General features: G+C 32.8%; 2 protein-coding genes across 2 annotated transcripts; both read left to right on the forward strand.

The window, feature by feature from the left end:
• Positions 1-271: 271 nt before the first annotated feature.
• Positions 272-14,775, forward strand: LOC132750832 (leucine-rich repeat-containing protein 40-like). Its single transcript, XM_060740885.1, is given in 16 exon segments — positions 272-426; positions 2,556-2,717; positions 3,370-3,551; positions 4,708-4,781; positions 5,286-5,415; positions 5,849-5,972; positions 6,383-6,525; positions 6,822-6,994; positions 7,789-7,879; positions 8,393-8,568; positions 8,951-9,058; positions 9,903-10,013; positions 12,701-12,747; positions 13,414-13,532; positions 13,534-13,637; positions 14,084-14,775. Coding segments are annotated over 15 exon segments (1,833 nt in total). The 5' UTR covers positions 272-426; positions 2,556-2,572; the 3' UTR covers positions 14,190-14,775.
• Positions 14,776-18,102: 3,327 nt separating this feature from the next.
• LOC132750841 (uncharacterized) lies at positions 18,103-21,681 on the forward strand. The gene is made up of 4 exons (XM_060740898.1): positions 18,103-18,367; positions 19,266-19,365; positions 20,211-20,369; positions 21,041-21,681. Exons 1-4 carry the CDS (start codon positions 18,284-18,286, stop codon positions 21,211-21,213), a joined length of 516 nt encoding a protein of 171 aa, XP_060596881.1. The 5' UTR covers positions 18,103-18,283; the 3' UTR covers positions 21,214-21,681.
• Positions 21,682-22,619: the final 938 nt, after the last annotated feature.

Genomic DNA, 22,619 nt, shown 5'->3' on the forward strand with positions numbered 1-22,619 from the left:
TTTAAGTGCTGTCCGAGCGTTGCACGCGCACGTGCATGCATGGATGCACAGAATTGCGTTATTTTCCAACATAAAGTAATATTTTCATAATAACACATAGAGTAAACATTCCTCAAATCCCGTGACTTTTAATATCTGAATTACAGTTTCTTGGGGTCAGACACTTTCCCTCGGCACGAACCGCACGTGTCATTTGTTAAAACATTTTTATACATAAGACCTATACTGTAACCAAAATGGGGGCAGTTAAACTTGTTTTTTAAATAATTTCCACAAGAATCAAATAAAGTTTTTTATTATTATTGGACAAATCAAGCCAAAGACATGGTGTGAGAGCGAATCTTCACACAAGATAGGCGAGTTATTTAAGAGCGAATAATGAATGGTGCGAAGCGTTGTTTGACCGAAATCCGAGATATCATCCAGGTAGGTGCAAATAAACATCAAATTATGAAAATGTGAAAGAGATTGTCAATTAATTGTTAAGTTAAAATTATTTATCTTTTATACATAATTCAAAGAATGCTTGTTAATGTATTTAGTTTCCGTGAGAAATTTCATACGGTAGTCAAAATTTGACAAACATGCGATATATTCGGAGAGAGACCCTTCGGATAAGATGGGCCGGATAACCGCGATAAGATAATTATAGATATGACGTTCTTTTAGAACAAAGTTTACCTGCTTCTTAAAACACCAACTGGTGATTCATTAACATGTAACAGGTCTATTGACAGGTTTTATTCTAAATTTGTTTATTTCTGAGTGATTGTGACTGGAAAAGAGTCAACTCGGCCCTTTACCAACTCGGCACGGGTCAACTCGGCCCACTTTACAAAAATATATATAACGTATTAACTTTGCTTTGCATGTTGTTAAGGTAAATGAATAATAAGAAATATCTTATTATTATATAATTATACATTGTACTTCTTCTGAAATATTTAGTATATTTAGAAAAAAATGTTATTTACCGTATCTGTCTTGTAGATTCGATAAAATTAATATAGATCTAGATTCTAATAAAATGTGTTTGTAAAGTAATATTTAAAAAAAATGAAACGAAAACGTGTTTACTTAAAATCATAAGCTTCTAATTAAATCTTCCGTATATAAGCGCATTGATTGTTGCCGAAATTCATTTGCATGTGTCATACCTTTTTTTTTTCTTCTATCAAATAGAAAGACCTTGTCTGTGTATTATCTAGTTAAAGTAATAAAGAACAGAACAGAAGTTAAATATGTAGAAATACAGTGAGATACGCAATCGTTTATCTTTACTCGCAATTCTACTGATAAGAAAAGCTTGTCTGCTGCTAGTTCAAAAACTGTCAATCCGTGTATTATAAATAATTACAATAATTACAATAAATAGTGTTAACACAAACCTAAGTATTAATAATTGAAAAGTGGGCCAAGTTGACCCGTGCCGAGTTGGAATAGGGCCGAGCTGACTCGGGGGCCGAGTACGTTTTAGGGCCGAGCTGACCCGGATTCATTGTGACTATGTTAAAATGTAACTTTTGAAGTTTTGTAGAAATAATCTGATAATTGATACAGTAACGATTGTTAAGCACTATCATATTATGATGTAAATGAATTTTTGTTGTTATTTTAATTATCAGGCTAAGTAAGATAAAATAATCTTTATTTACAATTGGTTACAATAAAACATAATAACACTAGCTATATAAGCTATTTTCCGACATGACAGACTATCCTTTAACATGCAAACAAACATCCTGTATAAAAATCATAAAGAGTAAGATTAAGAGGATCAATGTTCATCAATGATAGAAGATGTAAACTGAATTAAGATTTATAATCACGTATCATTATGGATAAAAATGATAATTGATTACACACAAGTATCACTACAAGCAAATATCACAGTATAGTACAACATACTAGAATTTCACATAACCTAATAATTAGAATTAAAACAAAATGAAAAGATAAAATGACAAGTTCTTGTTTGGTTTCTCTCGGAATAACAATAAAGGATGACTCAGATCAATTAGCTGCTGATGCCCTGACTAACTTCCAGAGAAGTGGCTTAGCAAAGTAGGCAGGGACAAAGAGGAAGAATATAAGGCGTATGAACCCCTAGTAGGCAGTGACAGCTTGAAAGGCAGGCCCTTTGCTTTGCACCAACAGTCCTTATCAGGGCTACTTCTTTCATTATTGTCTCAGGTTATTGACTGTTCAGGTGCTCATTGCCTGCTGTGCAGTGAAATTCATGTCTGGTTAATACTCTGCGACTGGTGACATGTCCCAACATAGTCTACATACATATTTGTAGTATATTACTGTATAAAACAAAGACATAAGGATCTATTCAAGGAGAATGTCTTGAGAATTATTCTTATCTGGGAATACCTATTTATAAGTTATAATTCAAGAAACATTTTTTTTTTCAGTGTTTTCCCAAAATCTAGTCATGAACTTTTTGACATTAGAGTATTTAAATAATTATACTTCCTTGGTAAAGTAAAATGAACACTATAAAACAGTCAATAGGTTTTCACACGGCTCCAATATTTACTTTGTTACAGATTTAAGGCAAAACAACATGGCTGCAAGAGGGCGAAGACAATTCAAGCCACAGCCTGGTTTCCAGGCTCAACAAGATCAAAAAGAAGGGGTGCATGCCAGTATATTGAAACAAGCCAGGAAGTCAGGCCAGCTGAATCTATCTGGGAGAAGTCTTACATCCAGTAAGTACATAGTGGATGTTATAGTCATTATGATATAATGCCAGGTTTAAATAAGACTTTTATGTCTACTCTCAGGTCTACTCCTTAAGACTGTCACCAGTACGAGAGTTTCACAAATTATGTAGTCTTTATTGTGAATTTTAGATTTATTAAAGCTATGTATCAAATGAAAAAGAAATAATACATTTACAAGAAGTAAGTTACATGCTGAAATTATGTGTTTTATTTTGTTCAAATAAAACAAAGCAATCTTTGAATTTTACTATTACAATTGTGATAAAAACTTATTTTTTGCAATTTCAAAAACTTCATCTTATCTTAAAATTAATGCATATTAGTTGAATTGACATTTCATTTTAAATTAATTTCTTAATTGAATGGGCCACCAATAGTGATTGGAGTTATTGTTAAGTTTCATATTAGGGAAGTACTTGTGTGATTTTCGTTTCTGGGTATACATGACTTGTATAAGGTGAAGTATCATATAAATGTTGAGTTAAATATAAATATGATTTAGAATTATAGAAATCTTAATTGTTAAGACATTTTATAAGATTACCTGACTAGATTTAAAGATTAACATTTTATTGAATATAAAAAGGAAACAAAATAGGTGTGAAATATTATGCTATCATAATTATCATTATTTCAGTACCTGATAAAGTATGGCGTATCAATATAGATGTTCCAGAGGAAGGAAAGACAGTTTCGATGGATGATGCTGATGATAGATGGTGGGAACAGACTGACCTTACCAAACTTATTCTTGCATCTAATTGGCTCACAGAGCTGTCTGAAGACATAGTCAATCTTCCAGCTTTAACTGTACTAGATGTAAGTTTTATTTCAAGCTTTATATGATATGACTTCAAATCGTTTGCCCCTCACCACAGTGTGCTCAAATCCTGCTAGGGACTTTAGGTCAGTGGTTCTTCTTCATGCCCACCTGTGGTCTTTCTCCGCTTGGAAAGTTGAAAATGGCCATATAACCTTGGTTGATGTGACTAAATCAAACATTAAATGAGCCTTGTCACGACAAAACCAACATAGTGCATTTGCGACCAGCATGGATCCAGACCAGCCTGCCCATCCGCCAGTCTGATCAGGATCCATGCTGTTCGCTATCAGTTTCTCTACTTGTAATAGAGTTGGTTAGCGAACAGCATGGATTCTGATCAGACTGCGCGGATGCGCTGGCTGGTCTGGATCCATGCTGGTCGCAAACGCACTATGTTGGTTTTGTCATGATGCGGCTCAAATAATACACGTAAATGTGATTCATTGCACATTTGCAGAAGTTATGATGCAATTTTAGAGGCAGGTGACTGGTGTCACTTTTAACTTTGTAAAATCTTTAAATATTCTAATACTAACATGTTCATTTATTGTAATTCTTTTGTGGTTAATATTAATTACTAAGTATTCATATTTATAACATTATTTTTAACATCTTTTACTTGCTCAGCTATTAGTTTATAATTATATTGTTTTGCTAATGTCGGTCAGTCTGTCTGTCAATCGGTAAACCACATGGTTTCTGCTGATTATCTTTAAACCTATTTATCATATTTCACATACTGATTGGTCATAACTAGTAGATGACCAATATTGATTTTGGGGTCACACAGTCAAAGTCACAGGGGTCTTAAATGTCAGAATGGTTTCTGCTCATTATCTTGAAAACTATATATCAATATGTCTTCATATTTCACTTACTGATTGGTCATAATTAGTTGATGACCCCTATTGATTTTGGGGTCACTAGGTCAAAGGTCAAGGTCACAGGGGCCTTAAATGTCAGAATGGTTTCTGCTCATTTTCTAGAAAACTTTTTATTACAAAGTCTTTATATTTCTTTTATAACCTCTTTTCTACTTTGAATATTATACTGTCCAGCACTAAGAAAAATGGAGTGCCCTACTCCTTGGACAGCTCTTGTACTATTTCATATTAAGTTGTGAAATTATTCAAACATTGATATTTTAAAAAGGTACATGATAATAGACTGGAGAGTTTACCGAAGGCAGTTGGAACATTACAAAATCTACAGAAGCTTGATGTAAGGTAAGATATAGCCTATTACTTATAATTATATATATCCCTGTTTCTCGTATTATCGTGGTTTCTTGTATTATCGTGGAATTATCTTTCTTCCGTTATATTTTTTTAAAAAGGTATTTTTCTTGGTATCGGGATAAAAAATACTGAACCAAAATGTTTTATAAAAATTATCCAACCAAGTTTAATCCATAGCCCCACGATAATACGAGAAAACAGGATAATTTTCAAGAATTTCATTTTGTAAATGATGCATGTTAATTTACCTCTTTGATTATTTGTGTAAAATAAGATTTTTAGCTTACTAATTGAAGAATTATAGGGCTATTCTGCCTGCCCTGGAGAGAAAAAAAATCCTGCATTACCCATTATATGTTTCATCCAATATTGTTATCTTCAATGATATTTCATACACAATTCATAAGTTTTTGCTTTGAATTAAACATGATACTACAAATGTACTTGATTCATCACCGTGTCTTGAGAAGTACATTTCTTTTATCATTTCAGTCGGAACAAATTAACTGAGCTCCCAGAATGTGTTGGTCAAATTAAGAGCTTGAAGAGCTTACATGTTGAGTATAACAAGTTGAGACAAATGCCAGCAGACATTGGGGACCTCTTATTTCTGGAGGACCTGGTAAAAAATATTATTATATGTAAAGTTGACCAGTTTGAGCCTGAAACAATGCATGCTTTAGCTTTTCTTCATCCACTAAGAGTTGGCAAATCACCATACTGACAAAAATTAAAACAATTTTTTTTTCAGCAATAATCCTTAAATGACTCAGTAAATTCTACTGAAGTAGATGTAGAACAAAAAGACTTACTGTGAATAGACCATCAATTGTGGTGTTGTCATATTTTTCAATACTCTATTGCTAAAAGTATTAAATCCGAACTGTATCTAGACGGTTGTATCAAAATACACTATGAAACACACCAGCAGGACTTAATTTACCAAAAATGGTTTGCTTCATAAGAGTTTGTAATGTGTTACATAAGTAAACATCTGTATGTTAGCAAATCAAACTTTCCGTGAAATGTAATTACAACTGTTACTTATATTTTAGGACATGTCAAACAATGAGTTAACAAGTTTACCAGGCAGCATGGGAGGTCTTAGCAAGATTATAAAACTAAATGTATCCAATAACAAACTAAAATCATTACCCGGAGAACTTGCCACCATGAATGGTATGTACAATATGATAAAATCTAGAGAAGATGTTTTTTTTATTGTTTTTTTTTTAAATCAAATTATTTACTAAAATTTGTAAAATACATGTATATTTAACAATAAAAGCTATAATTATTATTCGGGTTATCATATTCACCCTGTCTGTTTTTTTATGCCACAAATAATGCATGGAAGGGCATCTGAGGTGTTTCTCAACCTACTAGAATTTATTTATAGGGCTTATATTTGCTGTATTCTCTTATTCTAAGAATCATTGAATTCAAAAACTGCACTTTTTCTTGTGTAAAATCCAGAGGTAATAACTAAGCAAATGTGGGTTTTTCCAAGGTTATACCCTGGTACAAACCTGTTGCGCTTATTTTAGAAGCTTTAACTGTAAAAATTTGTAAATCAATGTTAATTTCAGCATTACGACAGATTGATGCCAATCATAATGAAATCAGCAGTTTACCCCCAGAGTTAGGAACATTATTACATCTAGAACAACTTTACCTAAGACATAACAAACTAACACATTTGCCTGTACTCAAAGACTGTTCATCTCTGAAAGTAAGAAATTCGAGGGTTCATTTAATTTATTGATAAATTGTTTGATTAGTTTTTTTCTGAGATATATCTTTTAATAAATATTTGGCACTTTGATTTGATAAAACACAGCTATATGAAGATGGTAAATATCAACTACAGTTAGAACTCTGTATAAATTCTTTAATCATTTTTGTTTTCCGTACCTTTTATTTGATTTATTTGAGTATTTTATTATACCTTTTTGATATTGAAAACTTGTTGAAAACATAAACTATTAAAGAAGATAAGATAAATTTGAATATTTTTTTTTATTTCAGGAATTACATCTAGGTAATAATCAAATGACTGACATAACAGCAGAACACATACAACATCTTCCAGCAATATCTGTCCTTGACCTTCGTGATAATAAGATAGGCATGCTTCCAGACGAAATAGCTCAACTTCAGTCTCTAGAGAGGCTTGATGTTACGAACAATGATCTAGCTGGGTAAAATATGATTCATCATTTTGTGTTGATTTTCTGTAATTTTTTTTGGTAAGCAACAGCAAAGTCATTCATTTTGTCGATACATTTAAGATATGTAACTAGACTTTACTAAATATAGCAAGCCTGGATATTTCTTCTAGCACCTTCATTAATTGATTGTTATCTTCCATATTGGGTATGAAAATACCCTAATTAGTCCTCTAACTTTTAGTGGAGTTTTGGATAATAGGGCCAAGGTCAGGGACACATGTGCTAAAAATAGTTTTTTTTTACACTTTTTCTCTTACAACCTTTCTTTCTAGACTGATATCTTTTATATTAAATTGGAATATACTTTTAGTGATCCTCTGCTTTAAGGTTCGAGCAAAGGATCACTGTGGTCAAATTTGCAGGTGCTAAAATTAGATTTTTGGCAGTTTGGTTACTGAAAAGAATCAGGGCTTGAGGCATATCTGTTTACTAATTAGTTATGACAATGAGATATTTATAAAAGTAATGATGTATGAAAATGAGATATGAAAGTAGGTATGTTAAACAATGAGGTATAAAATTATTTGTTTATGACAATGAGATATAAAAGTAATTGTGTATGACAATGAGATATAAAAATAATTGTGTATGACATTGAGATATAAAAGTAATTGTGTATGACATTGAGATATAAAAGTAATTGTGTATGACAATGAGATATAAAAGTAATTGTGTATGACAATGAGATATAAAAGTAATTGTGTATGACAATGAGTTCATAAAGTAATTGTGTATGACAATGAGATATATTATGTTTATTGTAGGCTTCCTTATCATCTTGGTACAGTGGCATCCTTGAAGTCTATTGTTGTTGATGGTAATCCAATGAGGTCAATTAGGAGAGATATAATCATGGTAAATGATACAGAATATCTTTGTTGACACATTCTTATGAAATGTACAAGATCAAATTTCATCAGATGCACTGTTGGTAGGATGATATTGCTTTATAAGTGAAGTTGGTGCAAAATATTTTAACATGTTTACATAGATTGAGAGTATAAAGCAGGGGGATAGCTAGGCTTTTGAAAAGCAATTTTAGCACTAAGTGCCTAGGGGAAACAAATAGGAGGGGATGACCCCTTGGAAAACAAGCCACCTTCTGATTCTTATTTAAAGGGAAATACTACAAATACATCTATTAAAATAAAGAGGGAATATATTACAAATTTAAGAAAAACGTCCATTTCCATCACTCCAGAGGTCATATCAGATTGTGATGAGTTCATATATCTGAACTGAACTATGATGGTTTTTCATTTGGTGGGGAGGGGGGTTTAGTATATACAATAAAGTTTGTACTTTATTATAATTTTGTAAAGTGAGGAACATCTCAAAAATATAAAAAGAAGAATTGTATTATTCTAGAGAGGCACACAGGAAATAAAGAAATATTTACGAAGTAGAATAGAGGAACCATTAGACATGCCAGCTGCATCAACCAATGGTGTTCAAAGCAATAAAGGTCAATCAGGGGTCATTGGGGGCACTAGTGATGGAGTCAATGCTCATGATGTTATGCAAATGAAGAGTCTTGATTACAGGTATGTGGGAGAAAAATCTTTTAAATAAAAGCAATTATAAAGTATTAATTCAGGTTTTTTTTAAAAGTAATTCTGTTATAGGCATAGATCGCATATTCCTAGTAGTCTTCAACCCTGAACCGGCTGAAACCTTTTAATTGGACTTTTCCAGCTTCCATTTTTAGAAGAGTTCATTATGGTTTCTAGGGATTTTAGAATGAAAAGTATATCTTGGTCAGACAACATTATAGAGCCTGGTCAGTCAGCACAGAAATGCAGGCCAGCCTGGCTCTATACTGGTGGCAAAGGTTAATATTTTGGGTTCCAGCAAGGTTAAATTTACAAAGCTACTTACCTTGATTTGAGTATGATTATAAATAATTACTGTGTTGTTTACTTTTAGTAATAAGAAGTGTAATCAGGTACCAGATGAAGTATGGAAACTAGCTGAAAGAGGGGAAATAACTTCAATAAACCTTAGCAAGAACTGCTTTACAGACTTACCACAAGGGTATAGCTATGATACTTTTGATTTTAGCCTATTTAAGTAAAATGATGCCCATTCTCAGTAGTGTTACTAAATGTTTATATAATGGTTCACAGTTTTTGAAAATATAGCCTTGGAAAGTTAGTTGAATGCATTCTTTTTGACCATTTGAATAAGCTATTGATGTTTACATTAAAAAAAATTAAGGTCTCTTCTAATTTGTATATAATTGTTAAAAAGCTTGATATAGACTAGATGATTCTTAACCCTTTCACTGCCATAGGGACGGCTTAAGCCGTCGCTGTTATTTTCGGCGTATTTGCCATAAGGACGGCTTTAGCCGTTTCTATAATAATCGTAATAATAATAATAAATTAATAATAATAATAAAGATAATAATAAATATAAAGAAAATTATACCATCGACAATAATTATTATTATACTAGCATATTTGGAAACATATATAATTATTTTGTACTAATAACAAATAATGATAATAATTATATTAATTAATAATATAGTTATTTCTTAGAAAACCTTCTGGCAAATAGGTGATCAATAAAACAATAACCCTCTGGCAGCGAAAGGGTTAAAGTGATTCTTTTTTCTTTAATTGGTTCTTATTTTGGATATGTGATATCTAGGGTATTATATTCATGTAGCTTCATTACTAAATTAATTGATTTTAATGAATGAAATAATATTATGCAGGCCTTCATAATATAATGTCATTCAACTTGTTCAATAAATTCAGTATTGAACCTACATTCATTCAATATCCTCTATTACCTTAACATTTTTGATGAATATAAGCATGTTTATGATTATATGACATATTTTATATAAGTATATTTGATGTAATTTCAGGATCATGTTAGTATCAGATTATCTAAAGGAGCTCAACCTGGGATTCAACAAGCTCACCTCTCTACATTCAGATATTGGATTGTACTTTAAACTGACAACTGTAGATTTGAGGTAATTCTAGAATACCCAGATAGGTGTAAACTTTAGGATTTTTTTGTTGAAAATAGTAGCTTTCCAGAATCCAAGATTCAGTTTCAGTATGTAAAGATTTTATATTTTGTATGTAAAAAGACACAGTTTAATTTGTAACAAGATTCTGTTTTTAGCTCACCTGTCACAAAGTGACAGGGTGAGCTTTTGTGATCTCTTTTCGTCCGGCGTCCGTCCGGCGTCCGTCCGGCGTCCGTCCGTCCGTAAACTTTTACTTTAAATGACATCTCCTCATAAACCACTAAGCCAATTTCATCCAAACTTCACAGGAATGTTCCTTTGGTGGTCACCTTTAAAAATTGTTCAAATAATTTAATTCCATGCAGAACTCTGGTTGCCGTGGCAACCGAAAGAAAAAACTTTAAATATCTTCTTTTAAAAAACCATAAGAGCTAGAGCTTAGATATTTGGCATGAAACATCTTCTAGTGAGTGTCTACCAAGTTTGTTCAAATAAAAGCCCTGGGGTCAAAAATTGGCCCCGCCCCGGGGGGTCATTGATTTTCCTTATATGCATGTAGTAAAAACTTAAAAAATCTTCTTTTAAAGAACCCAAAGCTATGGCTAAGATATTTAGCATGAAACATGTTCTAATAGGTGTCTACCAAGTTTGTTCAAATAAAAGCCCTGGGGTCAAAATTGACCCCGCCCCAGGGGGTCATTGATTTTCCCTATATGCATATAGTAAAAACTTAAAAAAATTTTGTTTTAAAGAACCAAAAGAGTTAGAGCTAAGATATTTAGCATGAAACATGTTCTAAAAAGTGTCTACCAAGTTTGTTCAAATAAAAGCCCAGGGGTCAAAATTGGCCCCGCCCCGGGGGGTCGTTGATTTTCCCTATAAGCATATAGTAAAAACTTAAAAAATCTTCTTTTAAATAACTCAAAGAGTTATGGCTAAGATATTGAGCTTCAAACATGTTCTTATAGGTGTCTACCAAGTTTGTTCAAATAAAAGCCCTGGGGTCAAAATTGGCCCCGCCCCAGGGGGTCATTGATTTTCCCTATATGCATATAGTAAAAACTTAAAAAATCTTCTTTTAAAGAACCAAAAGAGTTACAGCTAAGATATTTAGCATGAAACATCTTCTAGTGAGTGTCTACCAAGTTTGTTCAAATAAAAAGCCCTGGGGTCAAAATTGGCCCCGCCCCGGGGGGTCATTGATTTCCCTATATGCCATATAGTAAAAACTTAAAAAATCTTTTCTTTTAAAGAACTCAAAAGAGCTATGGCTAAGATATTGAGCATTCAAACATGTTCTAATAGGTGTCTACCAAGTTTGTTCAAATAAAAGGACCTGGGTGTCAAAATTGGCCCCGCCCCAGGGGGGTCATTGATTTTCCCTATATGCATATAGTAAAAACTTAAAAAAAATTTGTTTTAAAGAACCCAAAAGAGTTAGAGCTAAGATATTTAGCATGAAAACATGTTCTAAAAAGTGTCTACCAAGTTTTGTTCAAATAAAAGCCCTGGGGTCAAAACTGGCCCCCGCCCCGGAGGGGTCGTTGATTTTCCCTATATGATATAGTAAAAACTTAAAAAAATCTTCTTTTAAAATAACTCAAAGAGTTTATGGCTAAGATATTGAGCATCAAAACATGTTCTTATAGGTGTCTACCAAGTTTGTTCAAATAAAAGCCCTGGGTCAAAATTGGCCCCGCCCCAGGGGGTCATTGGTATCCCTATATGCATATAGTAAAAACTTAAAAAATCTTCTTTTAAAGAACCAAAAGAGTTACAGCTAAGATATTTAGCATGAAACATGTTCTAGTGAGTGTCTACCAAGTTTGTTCAAATAAAAGCCCTGGGGTCAAAATTTGGCATCGCCCCGGGGGGTCATTGATTTTCCCTATATGCATAATTAGTAAAAACTTAAAAAATCTTCTTTTAAATAACTCAAAGAGCTATGGCTAAGATATTTAGCATCAAACATGTTCTAATAGGTGTATACCAAGTTTGTTCAAATAAAAGCCCAGGGGTCAAAATTGGCACCGCCCCGGGGGTCATTGATTTTCCTTATATGTGTATAGCAAAAACTTAAAAAATCTTCTTTGAAAAAACCCAAATAGCTAGAGTTAAGATATTAAGCATGAAACATCTTTTAGTGAGTGTCTACAAAGTTTGTTCAAATAAAAGACCTGGGGTCAAAATTGGCCCCGGGGGGGGGGGGGTCATTGATTTTCTTTATATGTGTAAAGCAAAAACTTAAAATCTTCTTTGAAAAAAACCCAAATAGCTAGAGTTTTAGATATTAAGCATGAAACATCTTCTAGTAAGTGTCTACAAAGTTTGTTCAAATAAAAAGCCCTCGGGTCAAAACTGGCCAGGCCCCAGGGGTGTCATTGTTTTTAACTATATGTGTTTAGTAAAAACTTAAAAAAAAAATTTCTTTCTTTTAAAAAGCCCAATGGGCTAGAGCTTAGATGTTTAGCATGAAAAACATCTTCTTTTGGGTGTCTACCAAGTTTGTGCAAATAAAAGCCCTTGGGTTAAATTGGCCTGCAACGTTGGGGGGGGGGGGGTTTGGGGGGGGGGGGCCTATATACAGGTGAGCGACCTCAGGGCCATCATTGCCCTTTTGTTTTTATATTTGTAACAATATTTTGTTTCTTTGTTATTTATAATGTGTGGTCATGATCTATACACAGAAATAACCAGCTGACTGATCTGCCTAGTGAGATGTCCTCACTCGAAAGAACTTAGAGAAGGTTATCCTTTCAATTTTAAATAGGTATGTAATGAGATCAATATAATTTATATGGAACATTTTGTGTTAAATCAGTCTGTTTATTCAGTGTTTTTTTGTTTACTTGTTTGTTTTGTTAGCTAGTTTGATAGCTTCCTCACATTGAAAGAATCCAAAGTCCCTGGTGGAATTCAAATCAACAACAGTGTGAGGGGCAGGTGGTTTAAAGTGAGACAGAATGAAACTATAAAACATACCTTTTGTAGGTTACAAGTATCAATTACAATATCTGTCAGAATAATTACTCCTTATGTTCTTCAATTAAATACATTTATGAAATCCAGAAATGTAAGAAACAGGCTAAATGTAAATTAATATTTAGCAATGGATACCAGGTGATCATAGCTGCCAACTTTGAAAAGAATCTTGTTTTTTACTAGTACATGTATGCCATGACACCTTGTATTGGTTTTGAATTCTTCCATTTGAAGAAGCTATTTAGAAAGGGAATACCTAAGTTTTTGATTATTTCAATAAAAGGTCTGCTCACATTACAAGAGGGAACATCGGGGGTTTTCTTATTGGACTCCCATGTGCAATATTTTAACAAAATTATTAAAAAAAGATTTTCAAAAAGATTGAAATGAAATTATTTCCCATTGGAACACTTTACTTGTTTTCCATCTATTTTGTTTTCAAATTTCAGGTTAACCAAACTTCCTGCTGTTCCTGTATACATTAAACCTAAGTTAGAGATCTTGTTTGCCAATTTGATAACAAAGATTGAGACTATTGGACCCACAAGGGATGAAACAACTCGCCTCATTGGCTACTCTTGATCTTCAAAACAACAACATAGGACAGGTTCCTCCAGAACTCGGTCTCTGTAAACAAATCAAGTACGTCCAACATCAATATACAGCTGTCTATAAAAAGCCCTTTAAGGTCTAGTTTTGTATAGTGTGAGGTTAAGTAGTAGCAGTATTTCAGGGCTTTTAATATTGACATATTAATAAGCTATTTATTTAGCTTACAGAATATCTGAGGTTATAGTAAAGTGCATGCTTGTTTTGTTTCTTAAAGCTTGGCTTTGTTTCCCTCCATCAGCAAAACTGTAAACATGCAAAATAAATTAAACAAATATGGCGTGAGTGTAAACCTTAACAGTTATTATTCACCTAAATATGACATTTTTCTTGGTTCATTTAAATTCTTGATTTTGAAGGAACTAAACGATTTAATGTCAATTACTTACATCAAAAAAAAGAAGAAGAAGAATATCTGGTTGATGATTATGAATTGTAGGTAAACTAGGTGTTTAACGACACATCTGGTATTATTTCAGATCACTTCAACTCAGTGGAAATGCATTTAGAATTCCGAGACCTGCAATCTTAGCCAAAGGAACAAATGCCACCCTGGAGTTTTTACGAAGTAGAATAGCTGAATAAATGTAGGTGGTAACCATGGTGACATCGTAAAGAAAGTGTGTCACTTGACAGCTAAAAATACATTGTGAAAATGTTATAACTGATGATTATAACTGATGAGAATGCATTTTTTCTGGTGGCAACAGAGTTAAACAGACCAATATCTTTTTAGATGATTTTTACACAAAATGAAAGTCTTGTAAGTGATGTAATATAAATAAAGAGTTTGACAAAGGTTGTTACTCCGGTAATTTGAATTATTTTGTCTCAATTATAGCACACTGTGGAAAATAAAAATGTTATAATAAAGAGTATCGCAAAAAGTTATATAGAATTATAAGATATGTTTGCAGTTCAAATATTTTGTTGATTATCTGTGATAAACTAAAGTGCTTATAGATTTATAAAATGTGTTTGTGTCTTAGATTTAAAATGACTTTTCTATAGTTTTATACAGTGAATTTGTTTACTTTTGTTTTCTTTATGTTCATTTCATGTGTTCCAGGTTAGCTAATATCACTGTGTTCTTTCTGATTGCTGTTTTCATCACTAGCTAATGTGTTCTTTGTGTTTATTACATTTTTGAAGAATAAATAATTTTTGAAATAGATTTATTTCGTTTTGTGCTATTATACTAGTTTGGTTTTAGAATGGAAAGAGTTGATTATGCAACAGCCTAGAGTGTTTAGCTCACCTGAGCACATCATTAGAAATCGTTTTCTCTGTAACTGCAGATACCTTGTGTGTAACATTAGTTTGTATAGTTGACCACTACCAAGTTTGCTCAAATCATGAACGTGCGGTCAAATTTAGCCAGGTCCAAATATCATACAGGGAAAACTTGGGAAAAAAATCAAAGAACATGATTTAGAGTCAAGATATTTGGTGTGTAGCATTTTCTAGCTGACCATTTCAGATCGGCAATCTTGTTTAAATATTTACATAGACATACATAGATGAATATAATCTTCCTGATATTACAAGCGTAGTTTAAGTTCTGCTATATAATCCCTAACCGCGAGGTTACCGGACTGATTACCGCAACCGTGTGGTCACGCGTTAAATTGTTTATATAATTGGCTGCAGGTTGTTAGTTAGGACTTTAGAACACAATTCTTTATATCCATGTCGTCCAAATGTACATAACGAATTGATAAGACTGCACCAATCGCTCCCTTTGAGTGAAAGAAAAGGATTAATAAATTTGCAGGAGCCGTGTTTATTAGTAATACATCGATCTTTTATATACCAGGTCAGTCACTGTAATTTTTTTGGAAAATTCATTGACATAATCTAACATTAATGATACATTTATATGGTTTATGTTCCAACATTATCTTTCAATTTTAATGATATTGATGGTCCAAACATGCTTTAACATTAGGTTAGTTAGTTGGAGATAAAATTATGATTGAAACTTATTTCTGCTGAATCAATTAAAGCAATAACGGTCTTGGTAGTTATATTATCAAAACATACATGTACATTTGACGTCGCACCTGCACGTGGAAAGCTAGTCGGGTTCCCAAGCATCTGTTGTAATGATATACAACGGGAAGGTAACCCAGACTAGTGCCAAGCATCGGAGAAGCAATGGTGTCTATATACAAAATACCAACGACGAAACTTGGGACGTATACTGTCATGCAAGAATAATCATGGACTTATTTAATCCTTTGCCCTGTGGCTCGCGCTTTAAAGATCCTGTATGTTGTGATTGAGGTTGGTGGTGGTGTTGGTAGTTTTCACTCCGGATCACGACCGTAAACCACATTAAATTTACCAGAGCACAGTTAAACCACCGCATCGTTCCTAGGCAGGCTGTCAAGCATAGATGCCCTCACTTTCGCAACGAACTGAAACTTCTGTACATGCCAGAGCAGAGCTACAGTGCGAATGACCGTAGAAAGGATTTCATGATCAACACAACGAAAATGACCTGCGCCGTCCGAGAATCGAACCTGTGTCGCCCGGTTCACAGTCCAACGCTCTACCTATTGAGCTAACCGGACGGCTTGGTTGCATACCACACTTAAATGAAATTATATATATGAATATTATTATGCTTATAAAACAATTTTCAAACATCGAAGAATATCTAAAATACTTGTACATATTATATGTAATCATTAAAATATATGCATTCATTTCTTTTTTTAAAAAAAATGACTGAGTCTTTATAGAAAATAATTTTTTTATTACATCCCTTTATTTACACGAAGTGTTTTAATTCGGTAATATCTTTATAAATAATGCTTTTTTGGATAGTACAAAATTGATAAATCTTAATTTGAGCATCATATTTATGATATAAAACCATAAAAAATTGTGTTACAGGATCTTTAAATGTGTCCTTGTACTTCTGTGCTTCTGCAACTGTAAATGTACGGACATGGATGCACTAATCCTCTTTGGTCAACCAATTAAAAATCAGAAATATCGTCAAAAGGTATACATGATTTGAATATTTTAATATTTTCTTTGGGTGCCCTATATGCGTTCTGTGTTATCAATCTAATAAGATTTTTTACGAATACTTTAACTGACTGACGGACGAACGGACGGAAGTAATGAAGGAAACAAAGACACAGAGACAGAATCAAACAAAGAAATTGGTTGGAGAGAAATATTCCGACAAAAATTGGCTAATCTATAAAAACCTTAAACCCTAATTGATCGAAAAGTAAAGAGAAAAAATAGGTCGAGACATGTGCATATCTATTACAATAGTATTATATTGTAACAATACATATCTACAAAAAACAAAAGCAAACAAAAAAAAACAAAAAAAAAAAAAACACAAAAATAACATTCACATATAAAAAAGGTGCATGTCTTTTCCTTAAAATGAATGATTTACACAATATTTATTTATTTTTTATACATTATTTCGCGTCTTTATAGTACAGAAATACATGATTAGTTTATTACATGGAATGTAAATAGACACTGTCGTTACGGTATACATAGAAAATGTAAAAATTGTTAGGAAACTTGGAATTTATGTATCTAAAGCTTTTGAAAAGCGAAACAATGTGTTGTACGGAAGTAATACGTAGATACAATTAATATTATTATTATTATTGAAATAATGTGTTGTACGGAAGTAATGCGTAGATACAATTATTATTATTATTATTATTTTTCTCTCTCTCTCCAACTCTCGATGCATTTTAAGATTACATCCTTATTAAATGTTAAGTATTATTACTTTAATGAAAATATTAAAGTTGAAATACTTATGAAATACTTACGATATCTCCTTAATATTGGTCTTGAATTTCGTATCGTCAAGACCAATAGCTCGATATGGAGGTCGTTTTAGACACAATGACTGAGATCGGTTTAATGTATTATTATTATTAGTTTATTACAGTCTCATCAATGTACACAGTTAAAATACATATAAAATACAATATAAATGCACATTGCCAATCTATAAGATTTACAAGAGACTAAAGGTTGACTTACTATTTACATATAAAATTCTAAAAATCTAAAATACCCTTGCTAATATAATTTATGAATACAGATATCATTATGATCTGGAACATTACATCCGATGACTTATATGTATCATATATAATATATGAATATATATATATCATATATATATATATATATTACATCCGTAAGACTTATATATATATATATATATATATATATATATATATATATATATATATATATGCGTGTGTGTGTGCGTGCGTGCGCGTGTGCGTGCGTGCGAGCGTGAATGCGTGTGTGTGTGTATGTTCTTATGTTTGTAATATTCATTTTCGAACTTCTCCAATTATTGATGTTTTAGGTACATTTTGCTTGTCATTGTTCGCCATTTATAACATGCTTGTAATGCCATCATGGGCATATTGCCTAATGGAATAAAAGAATAAACTACTAAACTACTACTACATTTTCATGTGGCATTGACTTTACTTTGATAACCGACTATCTATCAGATAGAACAATAATTACCTATTGTCAATGTAACAAAATGACTTTGGAACTGAACCAAGACGTTAAAGTTTATATGATTTTCATACTTTGTGACATTTACAGTTAAATATTTCGGACATTAAGTATTATAATATTTTTCGGAATAGAAACTAATAAAAATGGTTTGTTGTGTGTTTTGTACGGGTGAAGGATTTTTTTCCAAATGTGTCAGTATCGTGGTCAGTTTAACATTCTCATTCCATGTAAGTAAATCATATACCTATATATCTGTCCTTTTGTAAATAAATCGGTCAATCTTGTGAAATTAACATACAATAATTTATGTTTTTTCTTCTTTGATACTTTCTGTTTTCTTTAATATTTATAGAGTTATTCTATTATAGATACTTAATCTATGGGATATTCATTTTAACAAATTGATTTTATTTTGCTCAAGCTTAATCTTTAATTAAATTGCCATTTAATTCATACTAGTAGTACATAGTACTAGTAAGTTGACTCTGACTTGTGATCTCTGCTTTGAATTCAGTGAAACTTAAATAATACACATGTATTTCACAAAAGATTTCCTTTTACAAATACTAGCATTAGATTATAATAGTTGAATAAAGTGTTCCTCAGGTTATTCAGGTGAAGGTGTTTCTAATTGAAAATGCCGGTGCATATCTCTGCAATATACATGTGCGGCATGTATTGGTACAGGATGAATGAGTTATATACTTGATGTTAAATTACCCGTTCTTTTATAATGTGATAAACAAGAAACAGAAAAGAGCACAAAGAAAAAGAATCTGCTTTAAACTGGGGGGGGGGGGGGGGGCTACGCAACATCGTACTAAACAGATAGACTCGTGTTTCGATGCTCTTTCGATGCTTCGTTACTACACTGTAATTCTTTAATTTAATGGATTTTTTTATATTTATAACATGAGCCGCGCCATGACAAAACCAACGTAATGCGTTTGCGACCAGTATGGATCCAGACCTATAACATGTAGAGAAACTGATAGCGAACAGCATGGATCCTGATCAGACTGCGCGGATGCGCAGGCTGGTCTGGATCCATGCTGGTCGCAAACGAATTACGTTGGTTTTTTTCATGACGCGGCTCAATAATCTATATGTTGTTTATACATCCAGGTTTTTGGGTTCCTGAGCCCTTATTGGTTTTGTGATGGGGACGATTGTAAGCTGATGGGGTTGTACTTTCATTGTTATGACGGATCTTGTGATGGCGAAGGTAAGTCAGTGCTGGTTGCTAACCTGCTCAGTCGTGATAAACATAACAATATCAGCCAGATCACCGTTGGCTCCAGTATCCTTAGAAGACGTATTCTGATGTAATAAAGTTACTTCAATTTAAGGACTCCAAATAATTTCAAAACTTATAGGCCAATTAAGTCTAAAAATGCTATAATATTCATGTTTGGTGTCTTGTAACAATTTCCAAAACATACTCATTGGCCATTTACCTAAGTCATATCTTGCTTCATTTCATTTTTGCAATTTGGCATTTAGTACAGTTATAGAAAATAAGTATTACAGAAAATGAGTATTTTGTATGGAAGTCAAATTACCACTTTATGTACATTTAGCTACCTTTATCACAAATTATTTCATTTTCAACGCAATTTTCTTCTGATGATTAGCATCCCTTAATCACATATTTGTCATTTTTTACAGAAAGAAAAAAATTTCTGAGGCGATAAATATAAGGACCATATATCATCGGTGCAGTGTAGCAAGTCCCACAGTATCGAAATATTTTATCTTTAAGTATCATTTAGAGTTTGACCAGTTTTTATAAGTTCTAAAATTATAAGCATCTCTTAGCACGTAGGCTAATTATTCGCACCAAGTTAGGTATTAATCATACAATTTGCTTGCAAGTGATTTATTTATTTATTTTACCTCTTTGCATAATCATTTGTCTTTATTGTTTATTTTCATAACTGCAGTGTAACATTTCTTATCCTGCGAATGTTAATTACTCCTGTATAAAGTCAGTTATCGCTAAATATTATTATTGTTAATATTTGTTTATTTATATATTTGTCGTATTAAAAACTTTTTTTTCTGTTGTAGTGATGGACGACCCTATTCTTACACTGGTTGTGATAATACTTATTTCTAGCCTAACGTTGGCCTTGACATTGTGTTTTGTTCTAAATTGTACGAAATGCGAATGGAGGAAAATGTCACCAAAAATGTCGTTGTTTATTGGAGGCTGGTTCCTAATACAAGGTATTATGATCTAATAAGCATCCATGTGACTAAGAGCAAAAAGGTAATCATGTTATGTAAATGTTTTCAGAATGAAAAAAAGACTTTCGTTCTTATTTGATAGTATAGACCTACATAAAGAATTGATTGTATTCGCCGATATGTTTCTATATGTACCAATGTTCAAGAGTTTCTATAATGTCTTCATAGCTGTACTGCTTTTGTTCTTTTTTGATAACTGTTGTTTTGTGAATTGTAAAGGATCTTTTCATTTTACCTTGCAATTTATAGAAAATTTGTATATGTATTTGAGTTTATTTATACACGCCACCGGTTGCCCATATGGCCGAGTTCTCCAGAAGAGTATTGGCCATTTTGGATGATAGTGCAAGATACAGATGCAGAAAGATGACCCAATACCAGAAGCTTCTTCTGGTTCTTTAGCGTGCCAAGTGTTAAAGCACTCATACACGGAACCTCGATTTAAAAAGTCTCGTCCGAAAGACTGATTAGTAATTTTAGTTGGCCAGCCCGGGAATCGAACCCACAATGTCGAGATTGCAAGTCCCGCGCTCTAACCGATTGACCTATGCGGGCTGGCTTTATGGGAAAAAAATAAAACGTATCTTTTAACTAAGTGCAATATTTCAATAATACTTATTCGTTTTGTAATATCTGTTATTTTTTTTCAGAAATACTTACAACATCTGTGCTGATAGCTATTGCCGCCAAGTTTGACCGGATAGGTTGGTCAGCTTACGTGTTTACAGTGCCCGGGATAATCTTCCTGGGCTTTATGATGGTTGTATTGATATACATGTGGTGTTTTCCAACGAAAACTGTCAACCCAACTGATTTTCCTTAACTACTATTGTAGTATTTTGTATAAATTTCGTTTATTGTGGACTTGTATGAATTTTGCATAGCACTTTTAGTTGTTTTTGTGAAACATAATTACATTGTATTGTTAAAAGTTGAATGTTTATGTAAATTACTGCCTCAATATTCGGCCGGGAAGGACTCTCCATACAGAGAGAAAACAACAACAGAAACAACAATATACATTCATGTATTTCAGGAGCATTTTATTAGGATAAAGTACAGCACAGCGAAACTCTTTACAGTGCATTTTCCTTCTTCTGTAAATATATAAATCGTTACTAAATATATGTTAATGTAAATGTATTTAAATGTACTTATTAAAAAAAGTTGACTGCAGTATTTCAGTGCTACTATTTTCTTCAGTTTTTGATAGAAAGTCACCATCAGTACGCTAGTCAGGTTGTTTTTTTCACGAATGATCTTGAAAAATAAACATATTCATGTAAATATTTTGATGAGGTTTAAAGTATGATGACTTAGCAACCGTATGCGCTAATTCATTTCTTCCAATTTGGAGTACAATAGAAAATATTGGTCCATTTACTTATTGCGGTGCTCGTTTTAGCCACTAAATTGCACAATTCTGCGTTACTTTTGCACAATTCCTGCGTTATTTGCACATTCCCGCGTTACTGGATATACACGGTGAAAAAGCAAGTAGAAAATGCGTGAGTGTGAAAACGATGCTGCGATATAATATCATATTGCCCTGATAACTGTAAACTAATCGGTTAGTGCACGGTTACCAAAAAATGACGTCGGCTAATAATTAAGGTGGGGCATAAAATTTTATTTCGCAAAGTATAAAGTTATCCACTCCACAGAAAGGAAAATCCTATCTCAACACAATAATAACTTAATGGATTCAAACTTGTTTAGCAAGGATAACTCTACGTGAGATACCCATATTAACAGGACAAACCAAAGAGCAAATCAAACATTAAGGTTCCTACACAGTCAAATCCAAGTTACCTTAGTCTATAGCTTACCAGACAAACTGGAATATGGTTCCGACACATAAAAATAAGAAATGGATCAAATAGTAAATGTACAAAAAGTAGCAATCGCATTAATGTCAGACCTCATGCTCCACACTATAAATCTTCGTCGTGTATGAATAAATGTTCATCTGTAAAATTCAACATGGTCCCGCTGTTCTTGTCCAGGCCCAGAGGGCACTGGACTGTTTATTTAAACAAGAGGGCCATGATGGCCCTGAGGACGCTCACCTGTATATAGGCCCCCGGAGCGGGGCCAGTTTAAACCCCAGGGCTTTTATTTGAACAAACTTGGAAGACACCCATTAGAAGATGTTTCATGATGTTAAGTTTTTACTACACACATATAATAAAAAACAATGACCTCTGCCCCCAAGCAGGGCCAATTTTA

Source organism: Ruditapes philippinarum, unplaced genomic scaffold (assembly GCF_026571515.1).
Source record: "Ruditapes philippinarum isolate M1 unplaced genomic scaffold, ASM2657151v2 ctg5282_1_1_1_1, whole genome shotgun sequence".
NCBI lineage: Eukaryota > Metazoa > Mollusca > Bivalvia > Venerida > Veneridae > Ruditapes > Ruditapes philippinarum.

Coding starts and splice junctions, on each gene's coding strand:
- LOC132750841 (XM_060740898.1), top strand. CDS start 18,284: ATGGTTTGTTGTGTGTTTTGTACGGGTGAAGGATTTTTTTCCAAATGT. Junction 19,366..20,210: donor CGGATCTTGTGATGGCGAAG/GTAAGTCAGTGC, acceptor TTTCTGTTGTAG/TGATGGACGACCCTATTCTT. Junction 20,370..21,040: donor AGGCTGGTTCCTAATACAAG/GTATTATGATCT, acceptor ATTTTTTTTCAG/AAATACTTACAACATCTGTG.